Source organism: Tachyglossus aculeatus, chromosome 16, assembly GCF_015852505.1.
Source record: "Tachyglossus aculeatus isolate mTacAcu1 chromosome 16, mTacAcu1.pri, whole genome shotgun sequence".
Lineage (NCBI taxonomy): Eukaryota > Metazoa > Chordata > Mammalia > Monotremata > Tachyglossidae > Tachyglossus > Tachyglossus aculeatus.
In genome coordinates this window covers 4,227,458-4,244,910 of record NC_052081.1, presented here as the reverse complement: position 1 = coordinate 4,244,910, position 17,453 = coordinate 4,227,458, and the positions used below count along the sequence as shown (strand labels likewise).

Sequence of the window (17,453 nt, the reverse complement as noted above, 5' to 3'; positions counted from 1 at the left end):
GACTGGCCAGGGGGAGGAGGAGGAGGAGGAGGGTAGTGGGTAGCCTGAGGACCCCCAGGGACTAGCCAGGGGCAGGAGGAGGAGGAGGAGGAGGAGGGTAGTGGGTAGCCTGAGGACCCCCAGGGACTAGCCAGGGGGAGGAGGAGGAGGAGGAGGAGGGTAGTGGGCAGCCTGAGACCCCCAGGGAGGTGCCCCCCGCCTCCTGCCCGGCCAGGGGGAGGAAGAGGGGGGAAGTGGACGGCCTGAGACCCCCCAAGGGGGGCACCCCCTGACCCCTGCCCTGCCAGGGGGAGGGAGAGGGGGAAGGGGAGGTGGTTAGTGGGGCAGCCTGAGACCCCCAGGGGAAAGACCCCCCGGCCCCCGCCCGGCCAGGGAGAGGAAGAGGAGGAGGGAGGGAGGGGGGCAGGCTGAGACCCCCAGGCTGAGACCCCCGCCCCCAGCCCAGCCGGGGGAAGGAGGAGGAGGAGGAGGAGGAGGGAGGGGAGGGGGCGGGTAGTGGGGCAGTCTGAGTCCCGCAGCAGCAGCAGCAAGAAGAAGAGGAAGAAGAAGAAGAAGAGGGGAGGGGGCCGAGGGGGTCGGGGGTCTCGTCCCCGGCTGACGGTGCCCTCCCTCCCCCTGCCCCCCCCCCGTGCCCTCCCCCCCGCTCCCCCCGGCCGGCCGGTGCCCAGGATGGGCTGCCTGCACAGCATCACTTGCAAAGCGCGGGTCCGGCGGGAGGGCATCGCCGTGTCCGACGTGGCCGCCAGCATCGAGCGGGGCCCCACGCTCATCGAGGAGACCTCCCCCATCGTCCTGCGCTACAAGACCCCCTACTTCCGAGCCTCCGCCCGGGTGGCCATGCCCCCCATCCCCCGCCGAGAGACCTGGGTGGTGGGCTGGATCCAGGCCTGCAACCACATGGAGTTCCTCAACACCTACAGCGACCTGGGCATGTAAGCGAGCCAGAGCCAGAGGTGGGGGACCCCCCCACCCCCAGGGACAGAAAGAGATGGGGGACCCCCTCCTCCGCCCCCTCCCTCCCTCCCTCCGTCCCCTTTCCAAAATCCCCTCCCTGTCAACCCCTCTCTCTCCCCCGCCCTCCGCCTTTGTTTCCCCGGAACGAAGGAGGATCCGAAAAGCATTTTTTCTTTTTTCTTTTAAAGCCGGGGTCCAGAGGAGAGGTGGGGGAAACGCCTTCCTTCCCTACCTGAAGCCCACCCCCATTCCGGGGATGGGGAAGGGAGGAAGAGGGGGGGCTCCCCCACCTTGGGAATCTTGGGCAGAGAAGAGGGGGGGATCTTAGGGAAGAGGGTCTGTGTGAGGCTGGCTTCTTCGGGGGGTTAAGTGGTTTTTTCGGGGGGCGGTGGGCTCCCGATGGACTAAAAAGGGGGTTCTTGTGTCCCGGGGCCTTGGCCCCAAGGAGCAAAGAATCAATCAATCAATCATTTATTGACCGCTTACTATGTGCGGAGCACTGTACTAAGCGCTTGGGAAGTACAAATTGGCAACATGTAAAGACAGTCCCTACTCACCATTGGGCTCAGAAGATTGCAAAGATATAAGAACAGAGTCCAAATAACGGTGACGGGAATAGACACTCTTAATTTGTAAAGTTTATAACAATTGCCTTTGAGTAAATAGGGTGAGATTTGGTTTGACTTGGACGTATTTACCATTCTATTTATTTTGTTAATGTGCATCGAGCTTTTAATTCTATTTGTTCTGACGACTTGACACCTGTCCAGATGTTTTGTTGTCTTTTCACCCCCCCACTTCTAGACTGTGAGCCCGCTGTTGGGTAGGGGCCGGCTCTAGATGTCGCCGACTTGGACTTCCCAAGCGCTTAGTCCAGTGCTCTGCACACAGTGAGCGCTCAATAAATCGGAATGAGTGAATGATGCAGAAGTGGGTGGAAAGGGGGAGTTTCCGGCAGGGTGGGAGAGGGGGGTCGCGCAGGGAGGCCGAGAAATCAGCCGGGGCAAGATGTGTGTTGTCCTTTTCGGCTTCCAAACTTTGGTGAGAGCATGTGGGAAGCGTCTGCCGGCTGCCGCCTCCCATCCCTCCTCCTCTCCGCCGTGCTGGGAGCTCTCCAACTTCATTCAGCAATCCGGCCTCCTCCATCCATCCTTCCATCCCTCCTCCCATCCATCCATCCCATCCATCCATCCTTCCATCCATCCCTCCATCCCTCCATCCATCCATCCATCCACCGGAGGCTAAGGGATGCCCCAAAAGGCAGGATTGGGCGGGGGCAGGTGGGATGGCCCTAAGGCTAAGTAATTCCACTCATCTCATTTTTTGGACTGTGAGCCCATTCATTCAATCGTATTTATTGAGCGCTTACTGTGTGCGGAGCACTGGACTAAGCGCTTATTAAGTGCTCTGCACACAGAAGACACCCAATAAATATCATCGATTGATTGACCGAAGGCAAACATGTCAGTCCTAGTTGGAACCAAAGTGCTGAGGGGCGGTTGGAGGGATAGGACTTGGGGAGATGAAAAATTAACCTCTTTCTCTCCCCACTTCATTCATTTGTTCAGTCGTATTTGTTGGAGGGATAGGACTTGGGGAGATGAAAAATTAACCTCTTTCTCTCCCCACTTCATTCATTTATTCAATCGTGTTTATCGAGCACTCTCACTGTCTGCAGAGCACTGTCTAAGCTTTTGGGAAAGTTCAATGCAACAATAAACGGTGATATTCCTAGCTTAAGGTCTACTGGGGGAGGCAGACATCAATATAATTAAATAAAAGACAAACATGTACATAAGTGCTGTGGGGCTGCGAGGGGGGAAGAGCCAAGGGAGCAAGTCGGGGCGATGCAGAAGGGAGTGGGAGATGAGGAAAAGTGGGGTTCAGTTTAATAATAATAATATATAATAATAATATTATTATCGGAGAAGCAGCGTGGCTCAGTGGAAAGAGCACGGGCTTGGGAGCCAGAGGTCATGGGTTTGAATCCCGGCTCCGCCACATGTCTGCTGTGTGATCTTGGGCAAGTCACTTCACTTCTCTGGGCCTCAGTTCCCTCATCTGTAAAATGGGGATTAAGACTGTGAGCCCCACGTGGGATAACCTGATCACCCTGTATCCTCCCCAGTGCTTAGAACAGTGCTTTGCACATAGTAAGCGCTTAACAAATGCCAATTATTATTATTATTATTATAATGATGGTATTTGTTAATCAATCAATCGTATTTATTGAGCGCTTACTGAGTGCAGAGCACTGTACTAAGCGCTTGGGAAGTACAAGTTGGCAACATATAGAGACGGTCCCTACCCAACAGTGGGCTCACAGTCTAGACGGGGGAGACAGAGTACAAAACCACTGTTGGGTAGGGACTGTCTCCATATGTTGCCAACTTGTACTTGACAAGCGCTTAGTACAGTGCTCTGCACACAGTAAGCGCTCAATAAATACAATTGATTGATTGATCTCCCCCTCTTCCCGATCCCCACTTCGGGATGAGCCCCTTATGAGCAGGGAACGTGTCTGCGGATTCCCTGCTTCCAAGAGCTCAGTATGGCGCTCTAGACCGTGAGCTCTTTGTGGGCAGGGATCGCCCCTCCTTATGGCTCTGTTGTCCTTTCCCAGGCGCTTCGTACAGCGCTCTGCCCGCGGTAAGCGCTTAGTAAATACGATCGAGTGAATGAATGAAATCTTTGCCCATAGTAAGCGCTCAATAAGTACCGTTGATTGGTTGGTTGGTGGATTGATTGATTGATAAGCAGACTTTTAGACTGTGAGCCCACTGTTGGGTAGGGACCATCTCTATATGTTGCCAACTTGTACTTCCCAAGCGCTTAGTCCAGTGCTCTGCACACAGTAAGCGCTCAATAAATACAATTGATTGATTGATAAGCAGGTGGCCAGGGCACTGCCTAAAAGAATTTCCCTGCTGTGGTCGGAATTGGCTATTAAATGAGCAAAGTCGATAGAAGAGACGCATGTGTTTCTTCATGCTTCTTCAGAGAAGCAGCATGGTTCAGTGGAAAGAGCCCGGGCTTTGGAGTCAGAGGTCATGGGTTCGAATCCCCGCTCCGCCACGTCTGCTGTGTGACCTTGGGCAAGTCACTTAACTTCTCTGAGCCTCAGTTCCCTCATCTGGAAAATGGGGATGAAGACTGTGAGCCCCCCGTGGGACAACCTGATCACCTTGTAACCTCCCCAGCGCTTAGAACAGTGCTTTGCGCATAGTAAGCGCTTAACAAATGCCATCATTATTATCATTATTATGTGTTAGCAAGGAGCCCGTAGCGGAGAGCCCCTCTTGAAAAGACGCCTCGTTCACAAGGCCTGGCGGCTAGAGCCTGGGTCTGGGTTCTAATCCCCACCCCGCCGCTTGTCTGCCGTGTGACCTCCGACCAGTCGCTTCACGTCTCTGGGCCTCGGGTGCCTCATCTGGAAAATGGGGGTGAAGACTGGGAGCCTCATGTGGGACAGGGACTGTGTCCAACCTGAGTAACTTGTATCTACCCCGGCGCTCAGTACAGTGCCTGGCACATCGGAAGCGCTTAATAAATACCATAAAAAAGGCCTCTTTCTCGAAGGGAAGGAGATTTACCTAGAGCTCAGGTGGAGGCCCATTCCAGCCAGTTATCCCAAACCGGAAAACAGACGGCAGGTTGGAAAGGAGCCGGCGGATTACGCTCCCAGGGATCGGCTGCAGGCTTCCATCCTTTCCCCGTTGAACGCCGCTAAACTTTCCACGTCGTTCTAAGGCCGGAGATTTTTTGGTATCCGGCAGGCAGCTGAACTGTGATAAAATGGGGACTTATTATTTTGGATGAATCATGCTTTGGAAAAAAAGAAACACACCCTCTGAAGAATGATTTGTCTGTGCATGTGTGTCTTCTTAAACTGTTATTAGAAGACTTCTTGCAAATTTAGTGAACGGGGAGGGAGAATGAGCTCAGTTGATCACTATCATCGTGGATAGTATTTATTGAGCGCCTACTGTGTGCAGAGTAAGTGGGACGCGGACTGTGTCCTTAGCTTGTGCCTACCTCGCCGATTGCTAATCGATCAGTGGTATTTATTGAGCGCTTCCTGCACTGTGTCGAACGCTTGGGAGAGGACACTACAACAGCGTCGACGGACTCCCGGCCCACCGGGAGTTTATAGTCCAGAGGACTGTATTAGCAGCACTTATCTCTAAGTTAACCCCTGGGTTAACAACAACAATCAATCAATCAATTGTATTTATTGAGCGCTTACTGTGTGCAGAGCACTCTACTAAGCGCTTGGGAAGTCCAAGTTGGCAACATATAGAGACAGTCCCTACCCAACAGTGGGCTCACAGTCTAGAAACAACAACAACAACAAGAAAAATCCCCTAACATAGACACCGCAAGGGAGCCAAAGCGAGTTGGGCAGTGACGGTCAAAGTAGCGCAATGGGGATGAAGACTGGGAACCCCATGTGGGACAGGGAGCGTGTCCAACTTGATTAGCTTGTATATGCCCCGGAGTTGTTTAGTTACAGTGCCGAGCACTTTGTTAGCGCTTAACAAATGCCATTAAAAAAAAAAAAGCTACCAGACTTTAGACTCCCCCAGTTGCGGATGTTTATCGTGATCCAAAAATCACCAGATAATAATAATAATGGCATTTATTAAGCGCTTACAGTGCCGAGCACTTTGTTAGCGCTTAACAACTGCCATTAAAAAAAAAAAGCTACCAGACTTTAGACTCCCCCAGTTGCGGATGTTTATCGTGATCCAAAAATCACCAGATAATAATAATAATAATAATAATAATGGCATTTATTAAGCGCTTACAGTGCCGAGCACTTTGTTAGCGCTTAACAACTGCCATTAAAAAAAAAAAAGCTACCAGACTTTTGACTCCCCCAGTTGCGGATGTTTATCGTGATCCAAAAATCACCAGATAATAATAATAATAATAATGGCATTTATTAAGCGCTTACTATGTGCAAAGCACTGTTCTAAGCGCTGGGGAGCTTACAAAGTGATCAGGTTGTCCCACGGGGGGCTCAGAGTCTTAATCCCCATTTTCCAGATGAGGTAACTGAGGCCCAGAGAAGTGACTTGCCCACAGTCACCCAGCTGACAGTTGGCGGAGCCGGGATTTGAACCCATGACCTCTGACTCCAAAGCCCAGATCACCAGACTGTTAACCCCAGTTGGTTGAACTGGTGGTTTCTGCTGCGGTTTTGGCTCCGAAGAGGACCGCGGTGAGGATGGGGCTTGGCGTGCCGGTGGAATTCAGCATTCCCGTTGGATCGCACCTACTGTTGCTTTGGATTTGGCTTTGAAACTTGAGCACCGAACTTCCGACCTATTAAGCCTGTTAGGCCCTACCGCACTTTGACTGATTTTCGATATTAAAAACTTACCCTGCTTAATAGTAAGGGTACGTATTAAGCGGTTACTGCGTGCACAGCACTGTACTAAGCTCTGGCAGAGAGTGAGCAGGTAGGAATTAGACACGGATCCGGTCTCTCAAGGGACTCTCCATCTAAGCATCCCTTCCCCAGCGCTTAGAACAGTGCTCTGCACATAGTAAGCGCTTAATAAATGCCATTATAGAAGCAATTCACACATCCAGCCCAGCTGTGTTTCTCAGCCAGAATTTTTTTTTTTATGGTAGTCGCTCAGCGCTTACTGGATGCCGGGCACTGTACTAAGCGCTGGGGTAGATACAAGGTAATCAGGTCGGACGCAGTCCCGGTCCCACGTGGGGCTCGCAGTCTTCATCCCCATTTAAAGATCCAATGAAACACAGTCTCAATTTCTTGTCACCGCGGCAGAGACTTTGGGGGCCGTGGGAGACCACGGTCGGGGTCAGTCGCGCTGGCAAATACCCACTGGTAGTGGCTCAGTGGGTAGAGTTTACTATTCCATTTATTTTATTTTATTAATGATATCTTCATCATTAATGAAGATCATTAATCGCGGCAGAGCCGGGATTAGAACTCAGGTCCTTCTTGACGCCCAGGCCCGGGTTCTATTCAGTAAGCCGTCCTCCTTCAATTTGAAGACCACCAGGTGGATGGTGAAACGGAAGGGATGTGATTTGGGTTGGAGCCTCCCAGCAGTTAAGACTAATAATAATAATAATAATAATAATAATAATAATGGCATTTGTTAAGCGCTTACTATGTGCCAAGCACTGTTCTAAGCGCTGGAGGGGGATACAAGGTGATCAGGTTGTCCCACGTGGGGTTCACAGTCTTCATCCCCATTTGACAGATGAGGGAACTGAGGCCCGCAGAAGTGAAGTGACTCGCCCAAAGTCACCCAGCTGACAAGTGGGGGAGCCGGGATTAGAACCCACGACCCCTGAGTCCCAAGCCCCTGCTCCTTCCACTAGGCCGGGTGGGCAGGGTGGCTCAGTAGTCTAGGGTTTTGTAGCTTTGTATGAGCCCACTGTTGGGTAGGGACCGTCTCTAGAGGTTGCCAACTTGTACTTCCCAAGCGCTTAGTACAGTGCTCCGCACACGGTAAGCGCTCAATAAATACGATTGAATGAATGAATGAATGAAACCCCGGGGGGTCAGCCCAGGAGGAGGGCAGAAAGGGCAGAGGACTTGGGGAAGGGGGGCGGGGGAAAATTGGGTTCTTTTGCTTAGTAAAAGTAAGTAGTAAAAGTAAGCGCTTAGTACAGTGCTCTGCACACAGTAAGCGCTCAATAAATACAATTGATTGATTTTGGATTCTGCCAACTGCAGATTATAGAATTAATCAGTGGCTCCGCGACTTGTCTCTTTTCGACTGCGAGCCCACTGTTGGGTAGGGACTGTCTCTATATGTTGCCAACTTGTACTTCCCAAGCGCTTACTACGGTGCTCTGCACACAGTAAACGCTCAATAAATACGATTGATTGATTGACTGTCTGCCGTGTGACCTTGGACAAGTCACTTCACTTGGCTGTGCCTCAGTTCCCTCATTCGTAAAATGGGGATTGAGGCTGTGAGCCCCACGTGGGACAGGGACCGCGTCTATCCCCATTTGCTTGCACCCACCACAGTGCTTAGTATGGTGCTTGGCCCATAGTAAGCGCTTAACCACAATAAATACCACAATTATTATCATTATTATAATAATCGAAGGGCCTTGGCCAAGTGACTTTTATGGCTTTGAGCATCGGTTTCCCCCACCCATAAAGGGGCAATAATTCGCTGCCTCCCTTTCCGTCCCGTGACGATACCGTGGGAATGAAGTGTGATCATTCTGGAGACGTGCTAGTACTCGGAGTTCCTAGAAAGAAAGATGCTATTTAAATCCAAGATATTCTTGTTTGTCTCTTAAAACCCTGCATTTGTCCTCTTGGAGGAATGAAAATCGAGCCTTTCACCTCTGTGTATTTAGGCGCGTGTGTGGGGGCGTCTGTCGGACTCTCCCAGGCGCTCAGTACAGTACTTTGCACGCAGGAGGTGCTCAGTAAATGCTATTGAGGATACGGATGGTGACGTCCTAGTGACCCCTGGCCGCCCTGACCCTCTGGCCTCCTGTACCCAACAGGACCTCACCGTCGGTATCCGTCCAGAGAACTTACTGAGCGAATCATCATCATCATCAATCGTATTTATTGAGCGCTTACTATGTGCAGAGCACTGTACTAAGCGCTTGGGAAGTACAAATTGGCAACATATAGAGACAGTCCCTACCCAACGGTGGGCTCACAGTCTAAAAGGGAACCCATGAACTGAACTTCCATTCCACATCGAATGTGCGTAATAATAATGATGATGATGATTGTGGTATCTGTTCGGCGCTTACTATGTGCCAGGCACTGTAATAATAATAATAATAATGGCATTTATTAAGCGCTTACTATGTGCTAAGCACTGTTCTAAGCGCTGGGGAGGTTACAAAGTGATCAGGTTGTCCCACGGGGGGCTCACAGTCTTAATCCCCATTATCCAGATGAGGTAACTGAGGCCCGGAGAAGTGAAGTGACTTGCCCAAGGTCACACAGCTGACAATTGGCAGAGCTGGGATTTGAACCCATGACCTCTGACTCCAAAGTCCATGCTCTTTCCACTGAGCCACGCCGCTTCTCACTGTACTAAGTGCCGGGGTGGATACAAGGTAATCGGGTCGGGCACAGTCCCCGTCCCACGCGGGGCTCACAGTCTTCATCCCCATTTTCAGGTGAGGGAACTGAGGCCCAGAGAAGTGAAGTGACTTGCCTAAGGTCGCACAGCAGACAGGTGGCAGAGCGGGGATTAGAACCCAGGTCCTTCGGACTGCCAGGCCCGGGCTCTACCCACTGAGCCATTACCAGCGTGGCTCAGTGGAAAGAGCCCGGCCTTAGGAGTCAGAGGTCATGGGTTCGAGTCCTGACTCCGCCTCATGTCCGCTGTGTGACCTTGGGCAAGTCACTTAACTTCTCGGAGCCTCAGTTACCTCATCTGTAAAATGGGGATGATGACTGTAAGCCCCACATGGGACAACCTGATCACCTTGTATCCCCCCCAGCGCTTAGAACAGTGCTTTGCACATAGTAAGTGCTTAACAAATGCCATCATTATTATTATTATTCTTATTGTTATTAGCAGTGGGTATTTGCCAGTGGGATTGACCCCCGATCGTGGTCTCCCAGGGCCCCTGAAGTCTCTGCCCCGGTGTCTTTAAGCTCTTGGTCTTCCCTCCCTAGGAATCCCACCTCCGATAACGTCCAGTACCCGCTTGGGTACTCATTCATTCATTCAATCGTATTTATTGAGCGCTTACTGTGTGCAGAGCACTGTACTAAGCGCTTGGGAAGTACAAGTTGGCTATCTATCATCTTACTGTCACCCTTTCATCTCACAAGTCACCTGACTTCTCTGGGCCTCAGTTTCCTGAACTGTAAAATGAGGATTATCCCCCTGTTCCCTCTCCTCCTGAGCCCCATGGAGGACAGGGACTGTGTCCAACCTGATTAAGAGAAGCAGCGTGGCTCAGTGGGAGGAGCCCGGGCTTTGGAGTCAGGGGTCATGGGTTCAAATCCCAGCTCTGCCAATTGTCAGCTGTGTGACTTTGGGCAAGTCACTTCACTTCTCTGGGCCTCAGTTCCCTCATCTGTAAAATGGGGATTAAGACTGTGAGCCCCCTGTGGGACAACCCGATCTCCTTGTAACCTCCCCAGCGCTTAGAACAGTGCTTTGCACATAGTAAGCGCTTAATAAATGCCATCATCATTATTATTATTATTAAAATGAGGATTATCTCCCTGTTCTCTCTCCTCCTGAGCCCCATGGACGACAGGGACTGTGTCCAACCTGATTAAGAGAAGCAGCGTGGCTCAGTGGGAAGAGCCCAGGCTTTGGAGTCAGGGGTCATGGGTTCGAATGCAGACTCTGCCAATTGTCAGCAGTGTGACTTTGGTCATGTCACTTAACTTCTCTGGGCCTCAGTTCCCTCATCTGTAAAATGGGGATGAAGACTGTGAGCCCCCCGTGGGACAACCTGATCACCTTGTAACCTCCCCAGTGCTTAGAACAGTGCTTTGCACATAGTAAGCACTTAATAAATGCCATCATCATCATCATTATTATTATTATCTACCCCAGCGATTAGTACTGTGCTTGGCACATAGTAAGCGCTTAGCAAATATCGTTCCTTCATTCATTCATTCAATCTTATTTATTCATTCTTTCATTCAATCGTATTTATTGAGCGCTTACTGTGTGCAGAGCACTGTACTAAGCGCTTGGGAAGTCCAACTTGGCAACACATAGAGACGGTCCCTTCCCAACAGCGGGCTCACAGTCTAGAAGGGGGAGACAGACAACAAAACAAAGCCTATTAACAAAATAAAATAAATAGAATAAATATGTACAAATAAAATAAAGAAATGGAGTAATAAAGACGTACAAACATATATACAGGTGCTGTGGGGAGAGGAAGGAGGGGGCTCAGGAGGTGTTATTATTATTATTATTATTATTATACTTTGCCATCCAGAACTTCTGTTGCACAGAACATTTCGCTGCCCCAGTCGATCAGTGGCATTTATTATTTTTTTGTGGTGCTGGTTAAATGCTCGCCGTGTGCTCAGAGGCTTGGAGAAAATGCAGGCGGAAGGGACGAGGTGACTGGACTCCTGGAGAGAATAACAGGTGGAAGGGACAGGCGATTAAAGTAATTAGGAAACCAGTGAGGCTCTTGTGGACGGTAAACCCTTCGATAAACAGATAAAGCTAGGCTGATCCCCAGCTGATGAGAGCCCAGGAGAGTCCCCTTGTCCACAACCGAAGGAGTGGCAGGGAAGTCTAGTGGGTAGAGCTAGAATCGGTCCTAATCCTGAGGGTTCCTCTGGCATCAAGTGACCCAGAGTGGCTTAAAGACCCAATAAATAAATAAATAAATAAATAATAATGGCATTTATTAAGCGCTTACTATGTGCAAAGCCCTGTTCTAAGCGCTGGGGAGGTTACAAGGTGATCAGGTTGTCCCACGGGGGGCTCACAGTCTTAATCCCCATTTTACAGATGAGGGAACCGAGGCACAGAGAAGTGAAGTGATTTGCCCAAAGTCACCCAGCTGACAATTGGCAGAGCCGGGATTGGAACCCACGACCTCTGACACCAAAGCCCGGGCTCTTTTCCACTGAGCCACGCTGCTTCAATGAAACGCAGTCTCATTCATTCATGCAGTCGTATTTATTGAGCGCTTACTGTGTGCAGAGCACTGGACTAAGCGCTGGGGAAGTCCAAGTTGGCAACATCTAGAGACGGTCCCTACCCAACAGCGGGCTCACAGTCTAGAAGGGGGAGACAGAGAACAAAACAAAACATATTAACAAAATAAAATAAATAGAATACGTACAAGTAAAATAAATAAATAGAGTAATAAATACATACAAACATATATTGTCACCGGGGCAGAGACTTTGGGGGCCCTGGGAGACCATGGTCGGGGTCAGTCGCACTGGCAAATACCCACTGGTAGTGGCCCAGTGGGCAGAGTTTACTATTCTATTTCTTTTATTTTGTTAATGATTCATTCATTCAATCGTATTTATTGAGCGCTTACTGTGTGCAGAGCACTGTACTAAGCGCTTGGGAAGTCCAAGTTGGCAACATATAGAGACGGTCCTTACCCAACAGTGGGCTCACATCTAGCTTTACTTCTATTTATTCTGATGACTTGACACCTGTTCACATGTTTTGTTTCGTTGTCTGTCTCCCCCTTCTAGACTGTGAGCCCATCGTTGGGTAGGGACCGTCTCTATACATTGCCAACTTGTACTTCCCAAGCGCTTAGTACAGTGCTCAGCGTGGCTCTGTAAAGTGGGGATTGGGACTGTGAGCCCCACGTGGGACAACCTGATGGCCTTGTATCTACCCCAGCGCTTAGAACAGTGCTTGGCACATAGTAAGTGCTTAGCAAATACCATCATCATCATCATTATTATTATTCTCTTCTATCTTCAACTACAACCCTGCCCTCCCCAGCTGCAGAGGATGAAGAAATTCCCTCTGTTAATGTTGTTGCGTTGTGGAGTGATTCTAAGCCAGGGAGAGTGACTTAGGTGGGGTTTCCAATCATCGTTCCCCCCTCCGTGGAGAGCAGGAAGAAGACGGAGAGCACTATATTCTAGTGGGCACTTTAAAAGCAGGTTCCATTACCCCAAGAGGATTTATCTGTTGTCTGCATAATGGGTCTTGAAGGGCTCCAAAATGAAGAAAAAAAAACCCTTAAGTCAGACTCCCCCGCCACCCGCCACAGTTCCCCGTAAATGGAGAATTCTCCTCGACATCTCAGTCACTCATCCAGATAATAATAAATATGATGATGGTATAATAATAATAATAATAATAATGACATTTATTAAGCGCTTACTATGTGCAAAGCACTGTTCTAAGCGCTGGGGAGGTTACAAGTGATCAGGTTGTCCCACTGGGGGCTAACAGTCTTAATCCCCATTTTACAGATGAGGTAACTGAGGCCCAGAGAAGTTAAGTGACTTGCCCAGAGTCACACAGCTGACAGTTGGTGGAGCCGGGGTTTGAACTCATGACCTCTGACTCCAAAGCCCGTGCTCTTTCCACTATGTGGCAAGCACTGGGGGAGATACGAGGTAATCAGGTTGTCCTCCTTCCCCCCATCTTACCTCCTTCCCTTCCCCACAGCACCTGTATATATGTTTGTACAGATTTATTATTCTATTTCTTTATTTATTTATTTTACTTGTACATGTCTATTCTATTTATTTTATTTTGTTAGTATGTTTTGGTTTTGTTCTCCATCTCCCCCTTTTAGACTGTGAGCCCACTGTTGGGTAGGGACCGTCTCTATATGTTGCCAACTTGGACTTCCCAAGTGCTTAGTCCAGTGCTCTGCACACAGTAAATACGATTGATTGATTGATTGATTCATCCTCATTTTACAGATGAGGTCACTGAGGCACAGGGAAGTGATTTGCCCAAAGTCACCCAGCTGACAAGTGGTGGAGCCGGGATTAGAACCCATGACCTCTGACTCCATAGCCCGGGCTCTTTCCACTGAGCCACGCTGCTTCCCACCCCAAGATGAAGCCACTAAGAGACTTTTAGGGAGGCTAATTAGGAGATCGCCCTGTCTGTGTTCCTCCTCAAACTCACCCTCTCACCCTCATTCTCCGACCTGTTGCTGGACTTATTCACACCCCCCATCCCATACCCCCCGCCCAAATTTCCGGGCCTCAGTTCTCCCCCTCTTCTGAAATCTTGTGACCTCAGAAAGACTACAGTGATGAATTCCACTCTTCCCTCTAGACTGTAAACTTGTGCTGTGCGGGGACCATAATAATAAAATAATAATAATAGTGGCATTTATTAAGCGCTTACTATGTGCAAAGCACCATTCTAAGCGCTGGGGAGTCTACAAGGCGATCAGGTTGTCCCACGGCGGGCTCACAGTCTTAATCCCCGTTTTACAGATGAGGTAACTGAAGCACTGAGAAGTCAAGTGACTTGCCTAAAGTCACACAACTGACAATTGGCGGAGCTGGGATTTGAACCCGTGACCTCTGACTCCAAAGCCCTGGCTCTCTCCACTGAGCCACACTGAGTAAGCGATCAATAAAAACCATCGATTGATTCCTACCCCAGTGGCTTAGTCCAAAGCCCATGCTCTTTCCACTGAGCCACGCTGCTTCTCTGAATGTGTCTGCTAATTCTGTTGTAGTATACTCTCCCGAGCACTTAGTGCAGTGCCCTGCACATATAATAATAATAATAATAATAATAATAATAATGGCATTTATTAAGCACATACTATGTGCAAAGCACTGTTCTTAGCGCTGGGGAGGTTACAAGGCAATCAGGTTGTCCCACGGGGGGCTCACAGTCTTCATCCCCATTTTACAGATGAGGGAACCGAGGCACAGAGAAGTTAAGTGACTTGCCTAAAGTCACACAGCTGACAGTTGGCAGAGCTGGGATTTGAACCCGTGACCTCTGACTCCAAAGCCCGGGCTCTCTCCACTGAGCCACGCTGAGTAAGCACTCAATAAGTACCATCGATTGATTCCTACCCCAGTGGCTTAGTGGAAAGAGCCCAGGCTTGGGAGTCGGAGGACATGGGTTCTAATCCTGACTCCGCCACCTGTCTGCTGTGGGGCCTTGGGCAAGCCGCTTAACTTCTCTGTGACTCAGTTACCTTATCTGTAAAATGGGGGTTAAGGCTGTGAATTCACCCCTGCGGTATCTTTTTTTTCCTCGGGTTGCTGCCCCTTTGCTGTCTGGCAGGACGCCTGGACTCTTTCCATAAGACAGTGATTCATTAAATCATATTTGTTGAGTGCTTACTGTGTGCAGAGCACTGTACTAAGCGCTAGGGAAGTCCAAGGAGGCAACATATAGAGACGGTCCCTACCCAACAGCGGGCTCACAGTCTAGAAGGGGGAGACAGACAACAAAACAAAACATTAACAAAATAAAATAAATAGAATAAATATGTACAAATAAAATAAATAAATAGAGCAATAAATATGTACAAACATATATACATACATACAGGTATATATGTATATACATACATATATACCTGTATATATGTATATATATATACATACAAAATATATATACAAATATATATATATACAAAATGATTGATAAATGCTATGAATTGATAAGCCCAGGCATTCATTCATTCATTCAATCAATCATATTTATTGAGGGCTTACTGTGTGCAGAGCACTGTACTAAGCGCTTAGTCCTCAGTGATGTCCTCAGCCCTTCTGCCCCCTCCTCACCCTGGCCCCTGAAGGGTGGTCTACTGGGTGGGTCCTCCTCGGTTGCCCACCCACCCTCTGCAGTCTTTCTCCTGCTCCATAGTAGCTGCCTGCCTTTGGGAACTCCATCCAGGCTATAGCTCCATCCTGCTGCCCTTCTCCACTGTGCAAAGAGGAGCTCAGGACACAGAGATTCCTGGCCATTTGCCAGAGAGAGAGAGAGAGAGAGAGAGAGAGAGAGAGAGAGAGAGGTGAAAAGGGGTGGGAAAAGGGGAGAGAATCAATCAATCAGTCCATGGTATTTATTGAGCGCTTATTGTGTTCAAAGCACTCTACTAAGGGCTATGGGAAAATACAGTACAAGAGCGTCGGTAGATTTGCTCTCTGCCCATAACAAGTTTACTGTCTGGAGGAGGGGACAGACGTTGATGTAGATAAATGATCTGTAATATATAATTTAAAGATGTGCACATAAGTGCTGTGGGGTTGGGGGTGAGGCGAATATCAGATGACCAAAGGTCACAGATTGAAGTGCGGAGAGGAGGGAGGGAGAGAGGAAGAGGAGAAAGGGAGGAGGGGAGGGAGAGGAGAGGGAGAAGAAGAGAAAGGAAGGAGGGAAGAAGAGGAAGGGAAGGAGAGAGGAGGAAGAAAAGAAAAAGGGAGGGAGAGAAAGAAAGAAAGAGAAGAGAAGAAAGGGAGGGAGAAGAGGGAGGGAGAGAAGAGTGGAAGGGAAGGACAGAGGAGGGAGAGGAAGAAGGGAGGAGGGAAAGAGGGAGGAAGAGAAGGAGAGGAAGAGAAAGGGAGGGAAGAAGAGAAAGGGAGGGAAGAAGAGAAAGGGAGGGAAGAAGAGAAAGGGAGGGAAGAAGAGAAAGGGAGGGAAGAAGAGAAAGGGAGGGAAGAAGAGAAAGGGAGGGAGAGAGAGAAGGAGAGGGAGGAGAGGAAGAGAAAGAAAGGAAAGAAGAGAAAGGGAGGGCGAGGAGAGGAAGGGAGAGAAGGAGGGGAAGGGAGAGGAAGAGAGAGAAAGGAAGGAGGGCAGAAGAGATGGAGAGAGGGAGGGAGAGAGGGAAAGGAAAGAAGAAAGAGGGAGCGAACGGGCTCTGGTGTGCTCACTAAATACAATTGAGTGATGGGTGTGAGCTGCGATTAGCCGAAAAGACAAGTCAAGTTCTCGGGATGCGTCACAAATGGCAGGAAATGTGCTGGTCTGGGGAGAGGCTAGGGGGTGGAATTGGTGGGGAGTTGGGGGGCTTGGGAGGAATGTGGGAGCAACCCCGCAGGTCCTGAGCCCCCCGGCCTGGGCTGTCACCCCTGGCAGATGGTTGGGGGTCGCCGAGGCCCACCCAGCCTGGGCCAGGCGACAGATGAGGGGGCTCTGAAGGGGAGGGGGAATCCTAGCCGCAGGCCCACTCTGACTTGGACCTCTTCCTCCTCTCCCTCACCCCCTCTGCTCCCCCCTCACTTCCATCCTCTCCTCCTCACCTTTACTCTTCCCTCTCTCCCCCCATCCTGTCCTCCTTTCTCCCTCCCTCTTTCCAACTGCTCCTTCCTCTCTCCTGCCTCTCTCTCTCCCTCCCCCCCCCCCCTTTCTCTTTTTATTTGAGGAATTTCAGCCCACAGCTATAGCCTAATTACACTGTCTCTGATTCCCTAAATAGGGTGGGTGAAGGAGAGAATCAATAACACGGAGCAATTAGCCGCGTCCTCCCCTGTATCCCATTTCGCATGTGTACAGGCACGTGTGTGTATGACCCTGATAGGGTCAGGTACTGAAAAGGCTTTTTTTATGGTATTAAGTGCTTAATTTATTTTATTTTATTTTATTTTATTTTGTTAGTACGTTTGGTTTTGTTCTCTGTCTCCCCCTTTTAGACTGTGAGCCCACTGTTGGGTAGGGACTGTCTCTATATGTTGCCAATTTGTACTTCCCAAGCGCTTAGTACAATGCTGTGCACATAGTAAGCACTCAATAAATACTATTGATGATGAATTTGTGACGGGCACTGGGCTGAGAAGCAGCGAGAAGCCACGTGGCTCAGTGGAAAGAGCCCGGGCTTTGGAGTCAGAGTTCATGGGTTCAAATCTCGGCTCTGCCAATTGTCAACTGTGTGACTTTGGGAAAGTCACTTCACTTCTCTGGGCCTCAGTTACCTCATCTGTAAAATGGGGATTAAGACTGTGAGCCCCCCTTGGGACAACCTGATCACGTTGTGACCTCCCAAGTGCTTAGAACAGTGCTTTACACATAGTAAGCGCTTAATAAATGCCATCATTATTATTATGGCCTGGCGGCTATGTGGGT

General features: G+C 49.6%; 1 protein-coding gene across 1 annotated transcript in view; it reads left to right on the top strand.

Annotated features, from left to right (window-relative positions):
* Nucleotides 1-669: 669 nt before the first annotated feature.
* FAM78B (family with sequence similarity 78 member B) overlaps nt 670-17,453 on the top strand; it is a 32,908-nt gene continuing 16,124 nt past the window's right edge. Inside the window, exon 1 of the mRNA XM_038758404.1 lies at nt 670-932. Coding sequence (XP_038614332.1) covers nt 670-932 — 263 coding nt within the window. The remainder of the gene's footprint in view (nt 933-17,453) is intronic.